Source organism: Triturus cristatus, chromosome 1_2 (genome assembly GCF_964204655.1).
Source record: "Triturus cristatus chromosome 1_2, aTriCri1.1, whole genome shotgun sequence".
NCBI lineage: Eukaryota > Metazoa > Chordata > Amphibia > Caudata > Salamandridae > Triturus > Triturus cristatus.
The window spans coordinates 468,034,726-468,060,087 of NC_140580.1; the positions used below are offsets into that span (position 1 = coordinate 468,034,726).

The 25,362-nt window shown below is 49.6% G+C and overlaps 1 protein-coding gene across 1 annotated transcript in view; it reads left to right on the forward strand.

Moving 5' to 3' along the window:
* Window positions 1-25,362, forward strand: part of CFAP46 (cilia and flagella associated protein 46) — a 1,240,276-nt gene that overhangs the window by 596,843 nt on the left and 618,071 nt on the right. Inside the window, exons 24-25 of the mRNA XM_085606190.1 lie at window positions 7,066-7,197; window positions 7,505-7,670. Coding sequence (XP_085462316.1) covers window positions 7,066-7,197; window positions 7,505-7,670 — 298 coding nt within the window. The remainder of the gene's footprint in view (window positions 1-7,065; window positions 7,198-7,504; window positions 7,671-25,362) is intronic.

The window sequence follows — 25,362 nt, forward strand, 5'->3', positions numbered from 1 at the left end:
TCTGAGGGGGTCATGTCAACCTAATCCCAAATCATATCTAATATCTTATGTTTAAAGAACTGTATTATCCAAAAGGAAAGGTCTCTCGGACGGAATCTTTTCTATACTGACTGTTAGTGCGTGTACAAGCGTCTAAGTGTCTACATGAGATGCGAGGGGGCAGGAATCTTCCATGGTAACAGGGGCTATGAATTACTTGCATGAGGACAGTGAGGCCTGGCCCTTTGCACGGTAGCTGGAAGAATGTTTACCTAAACTACTAGACAGGAATGCATCGGATGAGGAGCGGAGCAGATAATCTTGAAGGTGAAATACAGTTTTTGGCAGGCAACAGGCTGGATCAGGCACCGTTAGCCGCGCAGGGAGTAGGACAAAGTTCGTGGATACAGATGCATGCTCGGACTGGAGCTTTCAGAGGCAGAAGGCAGGAAAAGGCTTGATGGCAGAATCCAGGGCCTACTCGCCTGAATCTGTAAAATGTGGAAAGTGAACCACATAAAGTCGGTGGCCTTTCATACTTAGGAATGGAATATCTGACCCATTCATGGTGGATCTGAAAGAGGACATGTTGACGGTGGACGCACATGTATTTGCGTCTTCAAAACTGGAGCTGGAGGGAACATACATGTACTTATAGCATGCACATGGAGCCGTTGGGGTCTACGATAGGGGACATAACTGATCACAAAATTCATATTTCCTCAAAACCACCTGGTCAGCAAAGTTACATACAGATGTTTTTGTGGGAATTGTGTTATTGACTTTTTTTCTCCACTAAGTTCCATTCCTTTTCACCTTTCCCCAAGTTAACTATATGTAGACGTGAGTGTGTGTGTGTTTGAAGGCATGGGTATTTACTGGGACATCGCCTATTTTTGCTATTTTTGAGCTTTCATCGTCCTTCCAGTTAGTGGTAGAAATTGGTGTGAAATGAATAATGGATCTCGGAAAGCTATACATTTCTGAAAACTAGACAAAATTCCTAATTCAGCAAGGGTTCATTTGTGTAGATCCTTCAAGGTTTTTTTTATAGAAACTAACCGTTAAAATTATTAAAATTGAGTTGAAAAGAACAGCCATTTGTGCCAACGTTTTCACCTGTAACTTCTTCTAAGTATAACAGATTTTTTAAAGCAAAAGCAACATACCGTTACATCTGTTGTGCCTTTCTGGTTGCGGGGATATATTGGACTTGTAGGTTCAGCAAGAACCAGAGTAACCCAGAGCCAATAATTGAGCTGTGTCTTGCAATGGTTTTTCATTGTGTACTGGGTATATAGCAATTCATTTGTTAAAATATAAAGAGTGGAAAATAGGTACCAAGGAAACCTATATATTTCCGTAATGGGAACTGAATAGAGAGTTTAGAAGTAGTGATTATTAGCACATCTCCAAAATTGTCTGTACCCATACAAGCATTTGACATGAGGTAATTTTTCAAAATGACTTATTTTTTACAAATTCTCTTACATTTGGAAGGCAGAAATGCAAAGAAAGTCAATTGGTAATAACACTTGTACTACAATTCTGTGTTCCCCATAGTTTCCCGATAAAAATGCTACCTTACTTGTGTGGTAGGTCTAGTGCCTAAGACAGGAAACATCCCAACATGCAACATGGACATATCACATTTTCCAGTGAAAATTGACCCTTTTTACAATGTGCCTAGCTGTGGATTTTCTACCTTAGCTTTGCCGGCACCTAAAGAAATCTAGCAAACCTATACATTTTTGAAAACTAGATATCCAGGGGAATCCAGCATGTGGTGACTTGTGTGGCTCTCACTAGGTTGTGTTACCCAAAATCCCTTGTAAACCTCAAACTTTGTAAAACAAATAACACATTTTCCTCACATTTCTGTGATGGAAAGTCTGGAATCTGCGAGGAGCCACAAACTTACAACAACCCAGCATTCCCCAAAGTCTCCCAATAAAAATGGTACCTCACTTGTGTGGGTGGGCCTAGTACCCGCAACAGGAAATGGCCCAAAACGCAACATGGACACATCACATTTTTACAGTGAAAACTGACCCTTTTTTCGCAATGTGCTTAGCCGTGGATTTGGACTCTAGCACTTCCAGCACCTAAGGTAACCTAGCAAACCTATACATTTTTTAAAACTAGACATCCAGTGGAAAGCATGATGAGGTGACTTGTGTGGCTCTCATCAGGTTATGTTACCCAGAATCATTTGCAAACCTAAACTTTGTAAAAGAAAACACATTTTCCTCACATTTCTGTGATGGAAAGTTCTGGAATCTGTGTGAATCCGTAAACTTCCACCCGCCCAGCATTCCCCAAAGTCTCCCGATAAAAATGGTACATCACTTGTGTGGGTAGGCCTTGTTGCTGCAACAGGGATTGGCCCAAATCGTAGTGTGGAAATTTCAAAATTATCGATTACAAAAAGACCTTGTTTTGGGAGAGAGTCACCTCCATTTTTGATACCACAAAAAATGTAAGGAAAATATGTTTTTTTAGCTAAATTTGAGTTTTGCAGGGGATTCTGGGTTGGAAAACATTGGGGGATCCACACAAGCCACACATCCTTGGACTGCCCTGGGTCTCTAGTTTTCAGAAATGTCTGGTTTTGGTAGGTTTCCCTAGCTGGCTGCCAAACCTGGGACCAAGAACGCATGTGACCCCCTTGCAAAACCAGGTCATTTTGTGATTGATCATTTTGATGTCTCCACAATACATTTTAGGCCCTTGCCTGTCGCAGGTCAATCAATCAATCAGGGAATTATAAGCACGCTATTTACCCGTGAGAGTCTCAAGGTGCTGAGCGGGGGTCCACAGATCTGTTTAGCCAAAAAGCCAGGTCTTGAGGGTCTTCTTGAAGGTGTTCAGGGAGGGGGTGCGTCTGATGTCTGCTGGTAGCTCGTTCCAGGTCTTGGCTGCAATGTGAGAGAAGGATCTTCCGCCTGATCTGGCTCTGTGGATACGTGGGGTTTTGGCCAGTGCGAGGTTGGAAGATCGGAGGTTTTTTTAGGTACGGTTAAGTTGATTCTGTCATTGAGGTATTTGGGTCCGTTGTTGTGTAGGCATTTGTAGGCGTGAGTGAGGATTTTGAAAGTGATTCTTTTCTCCAGGTGGAGCCAGTGGAGACTTTATAGGTGTTGGCTGATGTGTTCATGTCGGGGGGATGCTGAGGGCGAGTCTGGCGGCAGTGTTCTGTATTGTCTGGAGTTTGTGGAGTAGGGACTTGTTGATGCCGGCATATAGTGCGTTTCCATAGTCCAGTCTATTGGTGATGAGTGCGTGGGTGACTGTCTTCCTTGACTCAGGGGGTATCCACTTGAAGGTCTTGCGGAGGGTGTTGAAACAGCTGGAGGTGACGGCGTTGACCTGTCAGTTCATGGTGAGTGATGAGTCAATTACGATGCCGAGGTTCTTGTCGTGGTCTGAGGGGGTAGGTGGGCTTCCGAGGGCGGTCGGCCACCAAATGCTGTCCCATGCAGAAGGGGTGGTACCAAGGATGAGTACTTCTGTCTTCTCGGCTTTGAGTTTCAGGCAGCTGTTGGTCATCCAGACTACGCCATCTTGCATTCCTTTCTGGAAGTTGAGTTTGGCAGTGGTGGGATCTTTGGTGAGGGAGAGGATGAGCCGGGTGTCGTCTGCATAGGATATGATGTTGAGGCCGTGTTGTCGGACGATGGCTGCGAGGGGGGCCATGTAGATGTTGAAGAGGGTGGGGCTCAGTGATGGACCCTGTGGGACTCCGCAGATGATTTTCGTAGGGTCGGAGCGGAAGGGTGGGAGTCTGATCCTTTGGCTTCTTCCGATGAGGAATGATCGGATCCAGTCCAGGGCTGCTCCTTGTATACCTGCGTCATGTAGTCTGGCGACTAGTGTGCGTTTGGAGACGGTGTCGAAGGCCGCTGATAGGTCGCGTAGGATGAGGGCTGCAGAGTGGCCTTGGTCCAGGAGGGTACCATTTTTATCAGGAGACATGGGGGAACACAGGGTGGTTGGAAATTTGCATCAGCCCTCTGATCCCACCACTTTACACCCAGAAATGTGAGAAATATTTGATTTTTTTCCAGCTAAATTTGGAATCCTTCAAACCTCTCTGCAGCTGCAACCAGTGCCCGCCACCGTGTCCCTAAGCCAGCCCCACAAATCATCAAGGTACTTTATCAATCCCCCAGATGCGGGTGATCCCTGACTCTGCAGCAGCTTCCCCCCGCCCGTGACTAAATATCACATTGTTTTGGTGACTTAGTTACAATTGGACCCGAGTGGTCTCAGCAACTCCTCGGCCACGTCCTCGTTCTCATTAGCGGCCACATAGCTCATGAATCCCCCAGCAGGACCCGTAGGACCCAAAGGCAAGTACAATGGCTTCTGAGATGGTATTATTCCTCATACTGCCAAAGCACTCATACATACTTTAAAACCACGGTTTTGGTATGTTGAAACGGATTAATGTTCAACTTTTGGGACATATGTCTTTTTGATCTTGGGTTGCTCAGAATAATTCATGTGTCCATTCATGACCTGCTACATTTAATGCCCTGATGTTTTAATGCATGCTATTGTTGCCTCACATTAGTCAGGGTTACGAGTACTTTCTCAGGCTTTGCATAATATGTGCAGTATTTATGCTCTATGTACTTTTTGTGCACAGTATTGATGATCTAAGTGTCTTTATGTTTTAACCTGCTGAATCTCATGCCGTGGTATTATGACGTATGCCATTGTAATTATTGCATTCTCAGGGTGAGTACTGACTCAGGCTTTGCATAGCATGCACAGTATTTATGATTCATTCTATTTTGGTCAAAGCTTTATGTACAATATACTATATGTATATATATATATTCATATATATACGCTCCAAACCTCCTTTAGTTTCCATAAAACTAAAAGCAGCACTCACGGGGCTTCATTGTAGAAGTTTTTAATCTTTAGTCAACAGACGCGTTTCGGAAATGTTCCTTCGTCGGTGTTGTTTACGTAACGCGCAGACGGGCAACATTTTTAAGCATCATGCACATTACCATAGAAATAGACAAGGGCTGGCAACAAAACGCTGTATTACACGCGCCATTTTGAAAGAGTGTATATCTTTAGTTGTTACAGATAAACACGCAATTATAATGCATCACAAGTCAAGATATATAAATTCAACCCTGAAACAAAAATTCTATTAATTAATGCAGTATTAGCGTGATTAAATAACAAATCAATCTTGCCGTGTATCGGCATTCGCAACCTTCATTGCCGGTTGCAGGCATACCCCTGTATTTCATGTGTAATTCTGCCGTATATCAGCTTTCACTAGATGCAGTTTAGTAAAGAAAAAGAAAAAAGGCCCCTGAGATGGACCTCCTCACTTCACTAACTATCACAGAATACTGATTAGTTTTCCAAATGTACTGTCAAATCTTCCCCACTATTTAATCCATTAGGGGATTTAGTCTGTAGGTCCATGATGTAACAAGACTCCAGTCTCCTCAACTTAAGTACTCTTTCGCCTCCTCTGACATTTAGGAGTACACAATCGATGCTAAAATACTGTAACAGATCCCTGTTACTTTTGTGATTTATGGCAAAATTACGTGCCACAGGATCATTAAAATCCTTTTTAGGTCTCGCCTGACCCAGTTCATGCGCTGATCTGGCGAGACTTATTGAGAGGGCTCCAAAAAGTGCTACCAGGCCAGCCTGGAGCTACAGTGCATGTATGCGGGCGCGCGCGCCGCGCTTTACCGCGATTACTTTCACTTTAGCGGCCGAACGTCCGCTTTGATGTTTGATCGTGATCTCGATCACTTTTACTTGCGGCCGCTTTGCATAGCCAATAGGTCTCGCTTTTGGGACCTTATAAGTATTTAGTTATGCAACTGTTGCATGGCTAAACACTTATAAGGTCCCAAATGCGAGACCTATTGGCTATGCTAATGCTTGTTTACAATGGCACGCATGTGTTCCAGCACTCTCAATTTCACACTATTTATGGTGCTCCCTATATAACCAAGTCCACAGGGGCACGTTCGACAGTAAACTGCATGTGTCGTTTGGCAAGTCATAAATTTGTTGATGTTTTTATCTGGTTTCAAACCATTTACTTCATAGGTTAAAACCCTTTTGCTGAAGGCGCAGGCTTTGCACCTCCCGCAGGGATAAAAGTTATAAAACCACTTCATTTCATTCAAGGTTCCCTGTTTCACTGGAATGCTGTCCAAATGACTACCAATCTGTCTTTCAATGACCGTGCCTTCCTGAATGCCTTTTTTCTTTTTCTTTACTAAACTGCATCTAGTGAAAGCTGATATACGGCAGAATTACACATGAAATACAGGGGTATGCCTGCAACCGGCAATGAAGGTTGCGAATGCCGATACACGGCAAGATTGATTTGTTATTTAATCACGCTAATACTGCATTAATTAATAGATTTTTTGTGTCAGTTTTGAATTTATATATCTTGACTTGTGATGCATTATAATTGCGTGTTTATCTGTAACAACTAAAGATATAAACTCTTTCAAAATGGCGCGCGTAATACAGCGTTTTGTCGCCAGCCCTTGTCTATTTCTATGGTAATGTGCATGATGCTTTAAAATGTTGCCCGTCTGAGTGTTACGTAAACAACACCGACGAAGGGACATTTCCGAAACGCGTCTGTTGACTAAAGATTAAAAACTGCTACAATGAAGACCCGTGAGTGCCGCTTTTCCTTTTATGAAAACTAAAGGAGGTTTGGAGCGTTCATACTTATGCGGAGCACCACCGCAAGACCGGCACCCGTCCCCCGAGTGCCTCGCATTTTTGTGCAAGAGAGCTGGATATATATATATATATATAATCCTGTGTGGAGTCTCATTTGTCGTGTATTCATTGTGTCACTGGTATGAGTGCTTTGCGCAAATGCTTTACACATTGCCTCTAATGATAAGCCTGACTCTTCTGTGCCAAACTACCACAGGGTGAGCACAGGTTATCTTTGGTGTATAACTTACTTGCCCTGACTAGAGTGGTGGATTCTGCCTGGCTTAGGTGCAAACCTTAGCCATCCAAAAAACCCACTTCTAACATAACTCTGTTTCTATTTTTCAGGCACAACTACACATTGGAGCAGGAATTGCTAAGCATTGCTGCGTGCATAAAAGCTCAAAGCATAATGGAGACTTTAGATGGAAATAAGCATTTACATAGGTTAGCCTTAAAGGCTTTTCAGGCCAGTGCGAGGTAAGTTCTGTGTGGCCTACCAGAGCCGTCCTAGAACAAATGCATATGCCCTTATTAATGGAGAGTGAAAAGTGTACTAGATGTAAAAGATGAACGTGTTTTAATTACAGCTGCCGCCATAGCCCTATTATGGTTTTGTTAAACAAGACAAGCAGTTTGTTTAATGAATAACCAATTAGCTTACCAATTTCTGTATTTCAATTTAATAGATCACATTGTCATTTAACCTGTTTACTTGATTTTTCTAAAAAACATTTTAAAGCTAGAAATTTACTGAGAGGATTGCACATAAAATATGTTTTTCCAGTTATGCAGGGGAAGCTGCAAGCATGGAGCTTGTAATCAAAGCGGAAAAATACTTCTGGAACGCCTGCTTGCCATTGGTAGGATTCCCTGCTGAAAGGCATGTTTTGAAGCAGCCTACCCTGTACATTCTCAAAGCTTTTCGGAAGGCTGAATCAAAAATTAAAAAGGTACTATTTTGACAATTACCTTTGCACATATTTGTAGAGTTAGTGCCAATATCATCGTTTTCCACTAATGTACAACAGATTCTCCATCAAGGGATTTTCTCTGCTATCCACAAACAGTAGAATGTATTTACGCGTATGTTATCAAGGGACTTTATCTGATACCCATGTCCATGTATGATTCACGGATTTTTTTTTAAACTATTCAGGCTGTGATGCAGAAAGGTGTAGAGCATGGGTACTCACAAACTTTCTCTCTGGGTCCAAATTTACAGTGTGGTTTGTGGCCGAGGGCCGCACCGGTGGGGGCGGGGTCAGAGGGGGAGTGGCGGGGCTAAAGCAAAAAAAATTGTGACCATGAGGTTGAACACAGGTCCCTGCAGCAGATGCCTTCGTCCACTGAGCCACCAGACCCGGCATACACACATCTCTCGCTCTCTCCCCCTCCCTCCCCCTTCCTCCCCTCACCCTCCCCCTCCCTCCCCCTCTCCCTAACTCTCTCCCTCTCTCTCTCCCTCTCTCTCCCCCTCTCTCCCTCCCCCCTCCCTCACTCTCCCTCTCTCTCCCCCTGTCTCTCTCCCTCTGTTGCCTTCCTCCCTTTGTCTCCCTCCCTGTTTCCCTCCGTCTTCCTCCGTCTCCCTCCCTCTCTCTGTCCCCCTCCCTGTCTCCCTCCATCTCCCTCTGTCTCTCTCCCTCCGTCTCCCTCCCTCTCCCTCTGTCTCCCTCCATCTCTCTCCGTCTCCCTCCCTCCCTCTGTCTCCCTCCCTGTCTCCCTCCCTCCATATCTCTCTCTGTCTCCCTCCCTCTATCTCTCCCTGTCTCTCTCCCTCCCTCTGTCTCCCTCTGTCTCCCTCTCCCTCCCTCCCTCTGTCACCCTCCGTCTCCCTCTCTGCCTCCCTCTCCCTCTCTGTCTCCCTTCCTCTCCCTCCCTCTGCCTCCCTCCCTCTCCCACTGTCTCCCTCCCTCTGTCTCCCCCAGACTGCGCCTGTCTCCCTCTCTCTGTCACCCTCTGTCAACCTATGTTTCCCTCCCTCTGTCTCCCTCTCCCTCCCTCTCCCTCCCTCCGTCACCCTCTGTCATCTCACCCCGTGTGTGTGTCAGTCTTCAGCCCGGGCTGAGACAGCTTCCCAGCGCGCACACACAGCCGCACTTGAGTACTTCACAGGTCTTTAAAAGACCATTTACATGCTAATAAGCGTTGTTGTATTTCACCTCTTAGGCCCCTGCATCTCCACTTTGACAATCACTATAATCCCCCGGGCCCCCACAGAGCAGAGTCTCACAGTCCGGGCTGCTGCCACCGGCAGTGTTTGCTAACAATTCTTTTATTTCTTTATTTATTTTTTTAACTCAGGTAGGATGTCTAAGGTCCGCGGGCCGCCAGGGAAGGCTCGCCGGGCTGCTGGCGGCCCGCGGGCCATACTATGAGTAACCGTGGTGTAGAGCAACTACATTTCTAGTGTAATATGTTGCCTAACTAAAGAAATAGGGGGAAAAATCAGTGCATGGGGAGATAGTAAATGGGATGAGCACCTTGATCAGTGCTTAATTTGTAAAAAAGTAAGTGCCAGGGCCCTTCTTGGGAGGCCACTGCAGCCGGCATCGCTCATTGCAAGTTCTAACCATCGCACTGCTAGAAGTATGACAAATCTAACTATCCCAGGCCGCCTAAAGCTATAAAAAATGGTGTGAGTGACAGATGTTCTTCATTTTAATGTAAATTGACTTATTAAATACTGTTGTGCTTATCTCAAAATTTAACAGACCGCGACAGCGTGTGGTGCACTGTCACTAGAGTTGGTGCTGACAATTAAGTGCCAGTGCTGATCACCGGAAGCCATCAGCTCAAATTAAGCACTGGCCTTGATGCTACTCCTAGATAGTTTAGTTACTAACATCAGTCATAATAATCATATATTTTTGTTGGAAAATGTCACATTTGCAATATGATTTTAAAAGAAAGCAGTGAATGGTGGTCCTGTATCTAGATAGTTACAGGAGCACCATTCAAGTACAGATCAATTGCATTCTATGGGAGATCTTTATATCTGTGATCCTTTCACATCTCTTTATACCTTCATTCAACTGGAGGATATACAGGGAGGGAAACGTGTTGGTAATCTCTGGGGAGCCCAGCCAAGCAGCATCTGCTAGCCACAAGGTTTAAATTGGATACCAGTCATGGGTAGGATCGCCCTGTCAAAGATTTCCCTCCCTCTGCTTCTCTACTATTTCACTGCTCTCCTAATTCGTTTCCTCAAATCCCTCGTCAATTAATTCTCATCTGGGACACGGAGCACTGTAGCATTGCCTGAGTAAACTGCGCCTTCCATCATATAAAGGCAGACTTGCAGTCCCAGATATGCAGCTCTACTATCTTGCGGCATAGTTTAAATAGGCAGCGCTCTGGTACATTACACTCTGGAGTGCTGGAGGCTGAAGAACCACGTTTTACCTAACTTAGGCCGTCTTGGCGGCCATCCTTCTGGCCCTGCGACTTCACCATCGTAAGGTGTTGTGGGCCCTATACTGTCTGTCCTCCATTTCGCATGGGCCCGGGCACTCTAATGCACGACAGAATGTCTTATACCAGAGACCGCCCAACAGTAATTCTGCCTCACCTCCCACACACAGGAGACTGGACTGGGTTATGGGATTAGGAGCACAGGGACCTGACCAAGATCAGGGACTGGTTCTCAATAGGCCAACTGCGAGAATTCCAGGACTTAACCCCTGAGTTTGATGCCCCCCTATCAGTTCTTCCTATATGGCGTAGTGGCAGCAGCCATTAATCAGGCCTAGGCTGCCTAGGAACTAGAATCCACTGCGCATTACGGTCTGAAGACCATCTGCACTAAGACGGCCCAGGACCATGCGTTCACGCTACTGTAGTGTTCCCTAGTCTCTCAGACTAAACACAATCTCTACCCCTTGTGGGATAGCTGGATCACTGACTTGGGTTGGGAATTCACAGATAGGGACTTGGTCAATGTGCTGTGTTACTCACTCCAGACTTCTATTAATTCAATATTATTACTTGCACTGGGGTTACCGGACTCCCAAACAGCTTAATAGAATATTTCCTGAGATCCAAGCGGCATGTACCAGAGGCCGTGTGGGTGATGCTGACTTTTTCCATATGTTGTGGGACTGCCTGATACTTAACCCATTCTAGGAGTTAGCAACAGCCAGTCTTAATGCTGCCACAAGCCACACTCATGATGGGACGTGGGGTGTCTGCTTGCTGGGGTTATTCCCCAAGCCCCGTGGCAAACTTATCATTTCCAAGTTTGCGGACCTTTCCTTTATTCCGGCAGGCCCGCACATCGCTATGGCTTGGAGATTCCCCGTGGGGACCTCTCTTTTGGGATGGGGGCAGGAGCTATCCAGGTGTGTGGAATGTGAGAGTGACATTAGGAAAATGGAAACACAAAAAGGCCAATGCAGCTCAGGTTACATGCAGCCTTGGGAACCAATACTCCAGGACTGCCCACTGATAGCAATGGACGGACGCCTACTTACCATACCAGACAAGTTCCTCTCTGACGAGAGCTGAGTTGTTCTTTCCCTTTTTAGGGGTCGCTTATTCCACATACCCTGTACCCTCACGTAATGTTAAGCCTGCTTGGTTCTGGTACCTGTTTCCTCTGTCTCCACCACCACGTGGTCCCCCAAACCTTTATCACTGGCTTTCCTGCTGAAGCCGCCACTTGCGCCCCAGTGACACCCCATCCCTTCTCTTCACCCTGCAGGTTTGACTGTATTGCTGTTTTACCCAGCTTCACCCACTTCCCTCTTGCAATGACTCCCTTGGATTGGTGGGACTCACTATTGTGACCCATTTGTGCAGCCAGAATGGCTATCATAGCCTCTCTATACATAATACTTCTTAGTTCTCAAACCATTCTGGCTGTTATATGTTCTACTTCACTATGGGTTTATCGGCAGCCCTGTGAGGTATGCAGATTGAGCTTGTGCTGTATTACTTGTTGCTGTGATTGATCCACATTCAAGGAAAATGTCAATAAAGTTTGTCACAAAAACAGGTTCAACTAGATTCTTAGAAGCTGAATAAAACAACCTTTATAAAAGTCATTCTTGTGACTTTCATTTCGCCTTTACTTTTAATGGTTGATTTCTACAGCAGTCCTCACCCAATAGCTGAATTGTGCCCATGGACCAGTGTCAAATTGTATGTGCAGAGATGAGCTACTATTTATGAATTTAAATAGAGTGACCATGATGGTGGACTAGGATTTAGAGCAATACAACTGTCCTTTGGGTTCTTTACATGCATCTGTGGCAAATGTTACATCATTTAATCACGTATAATTCTGTTTTGAAACCAAAAATCAGTAACATCGCACGTTATAGTAAATTCATTTGTGAAGTAGTTTAAGAAACATTCAAAAGATAGATTCAAATGATTTCTACATAAAGGGCAAGAATGACACAGCAGCTAGAAACTCCACACATCATTCCTTGTTTCTTAATTTCCCCCTGGTGTCCTACAACCTGTAATCTAGCCTTTTTAGGTCGAGCCTCGTTCGACCTGTTGTGTCCTCCGCTATGGGCTCTGGCAAACCCACCAATTGCCGTTGGTGTTTTTCTTCTGTAAATCTGAAATGCTGGCCTTCTATTGGTCCATTCCTTTCAACTGTCCCTCCTTTGGGTGCCTGTTTCAGCTGAGGCGATTTCACTAAGGGATTGCTTTTGTTGCCCTTCAGCAGCTCCTCCCCTGCACAGTCCGCGATGGTCTCTCCTCTCCTCTGGGCATTGAAGCTCTGCAGGGCAACACCGACCAAGCAACCATTGTTTTGTTTTAAATGTTTACTTTCCGTTTTTCGCTTGTCAGTGCTTGTCTATTTGGGCTATTAAGGTTGTTTCTTACCAGGTGTCCAATACGACTGTTACAAAAGATCTTGTCTATAAACATATAATTTCGTGCACGCAGTGTATCTATTTACAGTGCAAGTAAAGCTTATAATTATACACTTCAGTGTTATTAATTTGCGAAGTTGAAATAAATAAAAGCGAACTTGTCTGTGATATAAATAGCCACAAACAGTAGGGAGAATAGATTTCTTAAGTGACTTGCGTTCCCTGTGCTTTTGTGTAAAATGAAAGGCTGCTTTTTAAATTTTATTTATGTATTTACGTGTGTACCCCATTAAAGGTCGTCTGTCTTTGTTGTGCGTGTTTCTTCAATAAGAGGTTTGTTTCCTTGCTCTGTCTGTAAGCTTTATTTAGATGCACTATTTTAAGAGGACTTTTTCTCGAGTCTCCCGCGTAACAAACACAGCGTTATATTGAATTATCCTCAGTCATCTGCAAGGACAGAGACGTTGGTGCGAATATTGTTAGTCCTCATTCGGTACCTTCATTATTTTGTGATTTTATTAAGGTTGTATTTTGTTATGTCTCCTATCCCGACTGTTACAAATTATCTTGGTTTTATAAATTGACTTCTGTGCACGCATTGGCTTTATCTACAGTGCCAGCATAACATATATTATATATTTCTGTGTTTTTTATTCGCTAAGTTGACATAAATAAAAGCGAACTTGCCAAATGATATAAACGGCTGCAAACAGTTAGGTGAATCCATGTATTACGTGCAACCAACATCCGCAGATGTGGGTCAGAACAACGATAGTGATCTTAAGAGATATGCCAATTCTCTCTTTACTGGAGCATAGCTGTCTCCTTTCTAAACCCAGCAACAAACTACTCAACTCTCACCCCCCACTCCAGACTCCTTGTCACTAAATTGGTGTTGTTTAGGGCAGTGCTTTAAATGGGGGAAAAATAGTGTAGGTACTCATTTAAATGTGGCGAGTGGGCGGGGCTTGGGGGCGGGGCTTAGAAGTCATGCCGTACTAGTGACCACACCGTCATCCGCTCCACTCAACACGCATGCACAGACGTCACCCAAGGATTACACTGACACTTTAATTGTGGGTGAAGAACTGCTGCAGGTTTATTTCATACAACATAAGTATGACGATAAATGGGTTATCTTACAGGCGATCCAGGGCAAGCAGCCCCTCGCTGCTCCGCCCGCCTGGTGAGCCAGTACGCACGGTGGGTCGATGCCCGGCAGTGCGGCACATATTTATTTTCAGATCATCCACTGGGTCACGTGATCTGTCTCCTACTCCCGCCCCTTTTGACAGGGCCGGAGCGTGTTGTGGCACACCCCCGGTTGGTCAGGCCCCCCAACCGCCCGAAGGACTAACGGGGCGCCGTCGCGGTCTTCCCAGAACCCCCTTCGGCTCCTGGACCTTGGCTCGGGCACCCTTACTGTGCCGGACAGGGGTACCCTTACTGTACCGCCTGTCGCAGAGGTACCCTTACTGTACCCTTCTGCCTCCAGATCGCCCTGTAACTCCGCCTGCAACGCAAAAGAGAAACATTAAAACATTCCAATAACGCGCTGTCTCCGCCACGCAGTGTAAGCGGAAAGGGTGGGAATACGCGTGTCCAGGCAGGAGCGGCGCACAGGAAGCAGAGGAGGAACTGGGAGAGAGAGACGCCTAAGTAGGGGGGTCTAGCCTCGCCCCCCCCCTATCGGCCCCTCCTACCTGCACACTCATTGGGAGCTCCCCTCCCTGGGCACGGCCTCGCTCGCGAGGCGGAACAGGGGGGGGGGGAAGGCTGCGACGGGCGGCCACTAGAAAGCTGCCCTGCTGATGTCCCACTGCGTGGGATGCGGGCAGCGGCATAGTGACCACACTGTCATCCGCTCCACTCAACACGCATGCACAGACGTCACCCAAGGATTACACTGACACTTTAATTGTGGGTGAAGAACTGCTGCAGGTTTATTTCATACAACATAAGTATGGCGATAAATGGGTTATCTTACGGGCGATCCAGGGCAAGCAGCCCCTCGCTGCTCCGCCCGCCTGGTGAGCCAGTACGCACGGTGGGTCGATGCCCGGCAGTGCGGCACATATTTATTTTCAGATCATCCACTGGGTCACGTGATCTGTCTCCTACTCCCGCCCCTTTTGACAGGGGCAGAGCGTGTTGTGGCACACCCCCGGTTGGTCAGGCCCCCCAACCGCCCGAAGGACTAACGGGGCGCCGTCGCAGTCTTCCCAGAACCCCCTTAGGCTCCTGGACCTTGGCTCGGGCACCCTTACTGTGCCGGACAGGGGTACCCTTACTGTACCGCCTGTCGCAGAGGTACCCTTACTGTACCCTTCTGCCTCCAGATCGCCCTGTAACTCCGCCACAGCTCTGGGGAGGCTGCCGTCGCTGCCAGAGCCCCCCTCCCTCCATAGCTGCTACTGATGCCCTGCCCTTGCTAGCGCCTCTTGCACGTCCAGCAGGAACATGTCCATCCCTACCCTGGACAGGTGCACCCCATCCATCTCGTAGTACCCCTCCACCTTCTCTTGGATCAATGCATGTCTGATGAAGCCCATGCCCCTGCGCTCCATGAATTTTTGCATGGACCTATTGACCCTTCTGCGTGACCGCTCTACTGCTGCCGGGGACCTGGCCCCCCTCCAAATCCTGCGGGGGACAATCTCCGACCACCACACTTCGCATGACCCCCCAACCTGGCTAATGGCTGGCAGGTCCGTTTGCATGGACATGAGCAGGGCCCTCCTTCCCCTGGAAACAAGGTCATTTCCCCCAAGGTGTAAGATGATAATCGAGGGCTGTACCCCCCAACAGCCAAATGCTGCTCAATTGTGCCCCGTGCTTCACTCCATTTCATCCCCGGGGAGCCCAACCACACAATCTGTGTGTTAGCAAAATTCTGCGACCAGTTCCTGTGTGCTGCCCAGCGTTCCAACCTCGCGATGTAGGAGTGTCCCATCAACCAAACCTGGTGACCTGTCAATGAAACGATGAAGCAGCTTTTAGGTAGTTGTATCTTTATTTGCACACCAAATTAGATATGTTCATCCGAAAAGGAAAAAACTAGGGTGGGAAAACTCAGAACTGCACATGCAGCATCAAGGTCGAACATATCTCTTAAAACAATTGGACTCCCAGCGCCCCACCCCCTTCACACCCTCTGGGCCCAGGCCGGCTTTAGCCGCTGAAGTGGCAGCGCCAATTCGGAAGGAGTGCGAGGAGAATCTGCGCCCACTCCCTGATAAGCCCGCCTTGTCAAGGGTGGCACCCAGAATGCGGTCAAACTGAAACCTGGTGAGGGGGGACCCAGCTGCATGAATCAGGAAGGGGCCCGGGGCCGCTGGGCGTAAGGCCAGGTATTCCCTGACCATGTGGACCGGGCAGTACCTGTTGTCCCCCAAGGCTTGTAGAACAACTGTCTTCCCCCTCCCAGCCTGGTCTGTCTTGGATTTGCGAATGCGGAGCTCCAGGGATACATTAAGGGCCACATCCGCGATACCCAGCGCTGTGCCAGACAGGTCAACCTTCGATTTTGCCACTAGCTCGCTAACCCTAAAAGCGCCAAAGAATGCCAGGCAGAATGCCGTTGAAAAGAGCCTTGCTTCGAACGGGGAGAAAGTAATGAGGGGTACAGTGTCCAGGATGAGCTGTAGGTCCATGAATTCAATGGGGGCCCTGGTGTCCGGTTGTCTAACCTCCTCCCTGGCCCAGCCCTTCAGGGCCGCCCTAATCTTGGATGACCCCGTTGGGTCGACACCCCCATCTAGCTTGGCGTCATGGCGCACGGCTGCCAGGTGACCACATGTCCATGAGTGGGATCTGCCGTTCTCCTTGGCCCACACCACAAAGGTCTCTACCTGATCCTCGCTTCCCAAGGCTAAGCCACCCTGCGCCTCCACTACTGCTCTGAACGTTGCTAACTGTGAGCCGTACTTCCTCCGCGTCGCCGGCGCCAGGGACCTCTCCCCCATCCTCCTCAGTCTTTCCCCCACTGAAGCAGGCGCCAAAGGTGGTCTGGGAATGGTGTCATCTCCGCCCTTGCCCGCGGCCAGGCATCTCGAAACCGGAGCCACTGAAAGCGAGAAAGAGCGTCAGCTGCCACATTCCGTACACCCGCGATGTGCCGCGCCCTAAACTCAATATTGCTGCGCAGACCCTCTTTCACTAACTCCCTCAGCAGACTTAGGACTAGCGGGCACGAGGCAGTAAGGCCGTTGATGGCGTGCACCACCGCCATGTTGTCTGACCAAAAGACTACCTTCATGTTGCTTAGGGTGGCCCGCCATAGGTGCAGCGCTACAAGAATAGGAAAGAGTTCCAACACCGCAATGTTCTTTGTCACCTGCTTTCTACGCCATGCATTAGGCCACCTCATAGCGCACCACTCTTCACCCAGGATCACGCCAAAACCTTCCCTTCCAGACGCATCAGAGAACAAGCAAAGCTCCTGGCTGGCTATCCACGGGGCCCTCCAAATCACAGTCCCATTGAAACCAATGAGGAATTCTGCCCACATTGCTAGATCCGCTTTCAAGCCGGCGGTCAATCGTACAAAATGGTGCTTCTGTATTACATTTGCCGTGGCCCCTGCCAGCCTCCTTGAGAATACCCTGCCCGCTGGAATCACCCTGGCTGCAAAGTTCAATTTGCCAACCAGGCTCTGGACAGCCCCTAGGGTCGCTTTGTCCTTGCCCAGCAGCGCCTGGATGTCCTGCAACAAGCCCTGAACCTTCTCGGCGGGGAGCCTCGATTCGCCTTTAACCGTGTCTAGCTCCACACCTAAAAAAGTCAAGACCTGAGCCGGCCCCTCGGTCTTACCTGGGGCAAGGGGAACCCCTAGAAACTCTGCCAGCTCCTCAAAGCGACTCAGGCCTACCGCACACTCGTTTGTCCCATCCGGGCCAAAGAACAAGAAGTCATCCAGGTAGTGGGTCACCTGCGTGATCCCGTGAAGGTCCCCCAAGGCCCACTGAAGGAACGAACTGAAGGCTTCGAAGTAGGCGCAGGAGACTGCGCAACCCATTGGCATGCAGCAATCATAGAAGAACTGCCCCGCCCACTTGAAGCCTAGCAGATGCTGACTAGCTGGATGCACCGGCAGCAGGCGGAATGCGGACTCAATGTCCGCCTTCGCCATCCACGCCCCCTTCCCTACTCTCCGGACCATGTCAACGGCCATGTCCAGGGAGCAGTATGCCACAGAACAAATCCCCTCGTCCAGCCAGTGGTTCACAGAATTCCCCTCGGGGTACGATATGTGGTGGATTAAGCGATAGGCACCCTGCTGTTTTTTAGGTACCACTCCCAGCGGTGACACCAAGAAATGGTCCAGGGGCGGGCTGCTGAACGGCCCCGCAACCCTCCCTGCTGACAACTCCTTTCGTACCTTTTGGTCCACCACCCCGGGCATATCCCTTGCTGACTTCAGGTTCCGTGCGTCCCTGGACTACAACGGTCCCTTGTAGGGAATCCTAAAGCCATCAAGGAACCCACCCGCCAGTAGGGCCCTGTCCTGCACCAATGGATAGCGCCTAATGAGCGGGATGAAATTGTCCAGGATGATGGGGGAAGGGCCCTTCGCGGGGCTGGGGCGCTGTGCAGTGTGCCCAGGAACGCAGGGGGGGGTGGCATTGGTGGGGAGGCCTGGCGAGGGGGGTGGTACACTTGTGGTCTCATTGGCGTTGTGAGTCTGTCCTGTTGGGTGTGGCAGGCTGTGGTGCGCCCTGGCTGGGAGGGCAAGCAGTAGCAGGGTGTTGTGCGCACACTTGCTGCAGCTGTGTGAGAATTTGCATGACCTTCCCCAGGTGCAGTTCCCCCGTTGTAAAGGCGGCATGTGCCTGAATTGAAGCGCTTGGAGCCCTGCCTCTGCCCCCGCCCCCTGCCCCCACTAAAAGACTGCTTGAAGGGGCGCCTGGGAAACTGATCCTTTTTCCTGTCGTCTGCCTCCCCTTGCCCCTTATATGCCTGATCCTTCCTATCCCGTGTGGGTCGGTACATGTGTTCTACCCAAAGTTGAATCTCCTTCTGATCCCACCCCAGGTCCGGGCATATGGCCATTCTTTTCCTGAAGTCCTGGTCGTAATAGAACCAGCCCAACCCCCCAGAGAGCCTCGCCTCTTCTTGGATCGTGCTGGCATATTGCATTAGGGCCTCGCTCTGTTCAGGAAATTTCTGCACTACTACCGCCGCCAATATGTTAAATGCTGACGTCCAATTCTCGATTGTCTTGTCAGGCCATCGCTGATATCTGACCCTTTCCTCTTCCTTACGCCCCATCTTTCTTGTGTCCTCCCCTGCCGACCCGTGCATCAGTAGTGTTAGTATGTCTATGTACTCGCGCCTCCATATCCCTTCCTTAGCGGCCTGCGGCACCAACCATGCCAGGGAGCAGCGGCCTGATGCCAATGGCGCTTGGGTGACAAGGGGTCTGAGAACCTGGCCCATGCCCTCCCCTACTGGCACAGCACACCCTGGTGCCGCGGTGGGCGTGGGCTCAGCAGCAACGGAGGTGGTGGGCGTACCATTCGCAGGTGGGGGTGGTAGGGAAGCCAACGCGCCAGACGTGGATGTACTCGCTGCAATACTTGCGGGTGGACCAGCATTCCCTGAGAGTGATAACCCCGGGGCTCCCCCAGGCTCACCATTACGCTGTTCCACGGCCGTGCTCTGACCGGCCCAGACTTGGAGCACGGGTGCCTGGGCTGGCGCGGGCACCGTCGCTGGGGGCACCTGTGGCGGTGCAGATAAAGCATCCAAGCGGCTCTGAAAGACGGACATGAGGCTAAGCATGTGGTCCATGGCTTTGCCCATTTGGGCCATGTCCGTGATTCCTGTGGCAGAGTCGTGCACCGGCGGTGTTGCAACTGCCGGTAGGACGGTACGTGGTGCGGTCGCTTGTCGTTTCCTGGCCGGTGGGGCCTCGGGCATGTCTTTAGATGTGGGCTTACGCACCCGGGTGGACCTCCAGGGCTCTAACCCCGAAGGGCCTTGGACGCCCTCGGATGGGGGGGGGGGGGGGTTACGACCACGCCCGAATCTTCCAGCCTGCGACCCTCAAGGAAACCTTGGGCCCACGCCGTGCCCTTCTCACGGGCGAACGCCATAAAGTCCGCCCACACCCCTTCTTGCGGTGCGCTCGACTGCGTCTCCTCGATCGACGTCTCCTGGGAGAACAGTGGACCCGGTGTCCCGATATCCTCCATGGCGGGTGGGCTACTCTGAGGTCACTGCTAGCGCGCGTCCCCCTTGCGCCTTCCCCTCGGTCCCTGCCCTACGTTTGCGGGCTGTCCCTCAGCGGCTCTGTAGGTGGGAAAAGGAACGGAGTTAGAACGATGGGAGCAACAGTGCGACTAAATATACCAACAACCACATAGACGCTATCCCAACACACTTATGCGCAGTCTGGCCTTTGTCCCCCGAGTTTGTAATCTGCCCTAGGATGCAGAAACCCGCTCATGCAGACACAGCCCCTAGCCGCCCATGGTCATTGCTCACTGAGCGGCGCACGTCAATATTACACCCGACAACCAAATTTGCCCTGGTGCCTGGCAGGCTCAAGCATTCTTGGCTACAGTCCTAATAGTGCACCGAGTCCGGCTTGCACGTGTTTTACCGCGTGAAAGCCCGCCCCCTGCTGCCCTTCTAACCTTGTGGGCTGCATGCACGCGCTCAAGTTTGCGGCGTAGGTGCGAGGGGGGGGGGGGATGTGCGGAGCTAAGGCAAGACCGACAGGTCTGTTAACGTGCCACATTGTTCGATGGCCCGTGCAGCCGCAGCGGGAAAAGAGAGCCCCCCCACCCTGCTGCGCGTTGATACACATCGCTAATTCAACCCGCCGGCACTGGAGCGCCCCGCACGATCATCGCACCTATACCACACATTCAGGTACGGGGGATGGCCAAGCCATTGCCCAGAATGACAGGATCTGGACGCGACGTCCAAACGGTTACACAACCCCCCCGAGGTCTGTTTAATGCGCCACATCGTTCGATGGCCCGTGCAGACCCTGCGGGAAAAGAGAGCATTCCCATCCTGTTGCGCATTGATAAATAGCGCGAACTCAACCCGCCGGTATTGGAGCGCTTTTACACGATCACCGTATTTACATAACACATTCAGGTACGGGGGAGGGTTACGTTATTGCCCAGAATAACAGGATGTGGACGCGACGTCCAAACGGATACACAACCCCCCCGAGGTCTGTTTAACGCGCCACATCGTTCGATGGCCCGTGCAGATTCAGCGGGAAAAGAGAGCCTTCCCATTTTGTTGCGCACTGATATACAGCGCGAACTCAACCCGCCGGCACCGGAGCGCCCCGCCCGACCACCGCACCCACATTACACATTCAGGTACGGGGGAGGGCCAAGCCACTGCCCAGAATGACAGGATGTGGACGCGACGTCCAAACAGACACACAACCCCCCGAGGTCTGCTAAGGCGCCCCATCGCTCGTTGTCCCGTGCAGATCCAGCGGGAAAAGAGAGCATTCCCATCTTGTCGCGTACTGATACATAGCGCGAACCCAACCCGCCGGCATCGGAGCGCCCCACACGATCACCGTATTTACATTACACATTCAGGTACGGGGGGGGTTAAGCTATTGCGCAGAATCACAGGATGTGGGCGCAACGACCAAATAGATACACACCCCCCGCGTCCCGCCCTGTGGCAGAGGAGCCCCCACCCTTCCCTCGAGGCCTCCTGCAGCCCGGCAGTGGCCCCACTCGCGCCGTGTCAACCATTTCCTTCCAAGCCCGGGAGCAACAATCTAATACGATGCAATAACTAGGAACCAGCCCGAGTGATCGGCGCTAAATATTGCGCGTCGGCGAACCCCAAGGCAAGATGGCCGCGCGGGATGGGGGGGTCGTTATTAACACCCGTACAGCGGCATGGGAAACGCACGTGGCCGCTACGACACACTCGCAACCCGCCGCCCGATCCGACACTGGACCTCCCCGATAGCCTGCAACCCCGCAGTCGCACCACGAAGATGCCCCCCCGGCACCACCCGCATCGCCCCGCAGGGACGCGAGGCACCGCTTGCGCCCCCCACACCCATGGCCATCCGGGCCACCGGGCCCCGTCCACCTGGTCATGCCCAGGGACAGGGCCGGGGTGGGAGAGGTTAGCAAGACTCACCGAAAGTAGATGGTATCCCGAAGAGCACGACGACGCTGAGGGGGGGGGGGGGTCCCGATCGTAGTAGCGTGGTGCAGACAGCAGGCATTACGCGTGTCCAGGCAGGAGCGGCGCGCAGGAAGCAGAGGAGGAACTGGGAGAGAGAGACGCCTAAGTAGGGGGGTCTAGCCTCGCCCCCCCCTATCGGCCCCTCCTACCTGCACACTCATTGGGAGCTCCCCTCCCTGGGCGCGGCCTCGCTCGCGAGGCGGAACAGGGGGGGGGGGGAAGGCTGCGACGGGCGGCCACTAGAAAGCTGCCCTGCTGATGTCCCACTGCGTGGGACGCGGGCAGCGGCATTCTCGACTTCTATATTACTTGCAGCACATACCAAAACACATGAGAAATGTCTTTCACTAAAGAAAGAAGGTTTGTTTACTCATTACACAAGGAAAGCCAAACGCTGTGATATTTTAACATTTCCTTGTTTTTTAATATGTGCAACATCAATACTGTTAATTGCTGTTGCTTGGCACAATACTATATATTCTCCAGTTACACAGAAAGAAACAAGCAGACGTGCACACACAAGCATTCCACACATTTCCTCTGATATACCTTCCATAAGTGTTTCTATTCTCTCCCCCTTTCTCTCGTATTTCTCTCACACAAAAACAATCACAGGCAAGCAGACACGCATAAGCAGACACTTAACAAAAGAATCAGGTGGGATTAAAGCTATTTGAGCCTGGTTACCTCCCACGGCTTTCTTAATAGCGCTGTCACCGGCTGCCTCAATTTCTGTATTTACAACACAGCGTGATGGTGAACACCCCGATGGTATGGAGATGAGCCCAAGCTGAATAGATCAGCGGGGGCTGGCTCAGGTCTACAGAAGTGCCTGAGCTGTCAGAGACAGACCGCCAGCACCAGCGTTTCATGAGTGCCGGTACTCTCCTCGGCAGTAGAGAAGTGCCGGTACTCGGAGAGATAAAACTAAGAAGTGCCGGTACTCAGTACCAGTGAGTACAGGCCCAATTAAAGCACTGGTTTAGGGGGAAAAAAGTTGCTACAGATGGCTTCAAAGGTTAAGTGTGTGTAGTTTGAATCCTTTTAGGCCCTTTTCTGCATGCATGCTCATTGTAATGTGCTTACACCTTTTTTTTAAACGTGAGAAGGGTGTGACAAGGTGTCTGGAGTGGTAGAAGAAGGTTGAATAGTTTCCAATTGTGTTAGAAAGGTGAAAGCTACGCTCTTTGAAAGAGCAGATTTGCATAGATGGAAAGAGTGTTATCGCTGCTGCGCCCTGTATATATCTGTTTTGTTGGCAGTAAAGATTGTGTGAATTGCCCTAAATCACCTGATGTGAAGCTTCCCACTGAGACTGGTACTTCCCAAGCTGTCAAGTTATTCGTTGTAGATATTGAGCCATAGTTGTTTTTAGGTCGAGCATCAGCACGCACGTGCTGTCTGCAAGACCTGATGTATCACTCCTACTGAGTGTAATCCCGCCTGCTGCTTGCCATTGGCTCACTCCAGCGTCGCTCTTCTTCCCTGCCTCCTAACTCACTTAAGCAGCTGATAGCTCATTTCCCTTTGAGGCTGAGGAGCACCAGTGAAGAACAGTTTCCCTACTCTTTATTTCTTTATCTTTGTTTGGAAGAACTCTTTTTTTTTTCTACATCCAGCCGGCCGCTGCTTGTTCTGAACAGCTGCTCTTCGCTCCCTCTCAGGCAGCAGCTGCCCCTCCTCCTTTCTGCTTGTTGGGCTCTTTTCATCGTGGAGCCTGCATGGCACTGCTTGTTTAGAAGAGACTTCTAGACCGCAAGTTTTGTTTTGCAAGCTTTTTTTTTTTCTTTTCAGTTTTTCTATAGCGTGAACTCAACCATAAGGTTTTGGAGTGCTTTACATGTGCACAATGTTGAGCCATGCTGAGACGCCAACCGTGTTCCCCTGCTCCAAAGTCGGCAACTCTGGACCTTGCGCCTCATCCTCTCCTGCCAGTTACTTATTCTAGCTTGTTTCAGGGTTTATTATGGGTGTTTCTCCGTGAACTTCCAGTGTTGTGCATTGAATGTCTCCTTTGATGTGACTCGGAGCCATAAGTGCCCTCTTCTGTCTCCAGGGACAGGCAGTGCTCTCTGTCACGGGGCAGAAGGCTGTATGCAATCTGTCCCAGCTGCTCGTAGAAGACAGGATCTGTTGCGAAGCCCTCACATATGTTTTGCAAAGAGCAGACCTTGAGTATGTTCACTTTGCACTATTTTTGCTCCTCGGGTAATAAGGAATGGTAAAAAGATTTGCTCTCACTTTTAGGCTGAACCATTCATCCCTATAACATGAACCAAGTCAAAATAATCTTTATTTCGGTCATGGACCATAAAAGATAATCAATCATAAAAACATACATCGTAAAAGAATAAAATGGATAATTACAATTCATAAAAAATGTATTTCATTGTAAATTACATTGATTCATAAACAATTCTTTAAAACAATAAAAGAATAAGGAGTTAAAATAGTTGTGGCGACACTGGTGGCCAAAAATCAGTACCTATTTAGATGAGCCTAAGAATTGGATAAAAGAAGGGAACATTTCCTCCGCCACACAGCGTGCCAGTAACGTGATACCGAGAAGACTATAGGCATTGATGTATCAGTCTTCAAAATTCTATAGGCCGCCTCACAATGTGTAGTGCCCAAGTTCCTACAAAGTTGGAGAAGCCAACGTTTTCTAATTGCTTTGTATGTGGGGCAGAAGAATAGGACGTGTAGGTCGCTTTCTTTTAGAGCTCCACAGGTCGGGCAATCGGAAGGATTATCTGCCAACCACTTTCCCGCGAAAGCTCTCAAGGGCAGTGTATCATGTCTGAATTGCATATAGAGCTTTCTAGAAGCACTCGGCTCAATCTGGTCTAAAAAAGGCTCTATTTTGAACTCCTCCTTTATATTAAAAAATTCCATAGTCAGTGGGCCTAACTTTTTATTAGTTAGCAATTTATTTTTGCTATTTGTCCAAAATACATTGGCCAGTTCGGCTCTAGAGAGATTTGGAGCAGTTGTCTCGGGCTGATGCCATAGAGCAGGAATTCCCAATCTCGTAAGCTCTTTTTTAATGTATGCTAGCCACGGTATTTTGGCTAGGCCAGGAAGGGCCATTAGTGACTTTAGGTCATTTCGATAATTTGCTAACTCCGGTGTTACCCACAGCCTCCGCCAATACATTAGAGGCCTTAGTTGTCATGTTACGGCGCTTGCCGTCCCCCGCCACGAAGACGCACACACAGAGACGACCCGAAATACTCACTTCCGGGCGGAAGTCGAGTACCGGTCTAGTCGTCCACAGGAGCACTAGGGTCAAGGAAGCGCTTCCGGGGGAAACGCTTATACGCCGCGTTTCCCGCCGGCTCGGCGCTTCGTATTCTTTGGAGTTCCGAGCAGCGAGGAGCGAGAGTGACCGTCCTGAAGCCGAACGGAAAAGAACGCCGTCCCATTCCAGTGGAACCTGTTTCTACCTTCGTCCATGCTTCGGAACCAGTCCTGGCTTCTCAGGTTTTTCCTAGACCCTTGTCCCCTAGGCTGTTGAAGGGTGCCGTTGCTGATTTGCCTTTGATGATTTTGCCACAGTCTGTTTTTGCCTCAACGCGCTTAGCGCCATTTCTGTTCTCCATTGCTGATTTTGCCTGGATGATTTTGC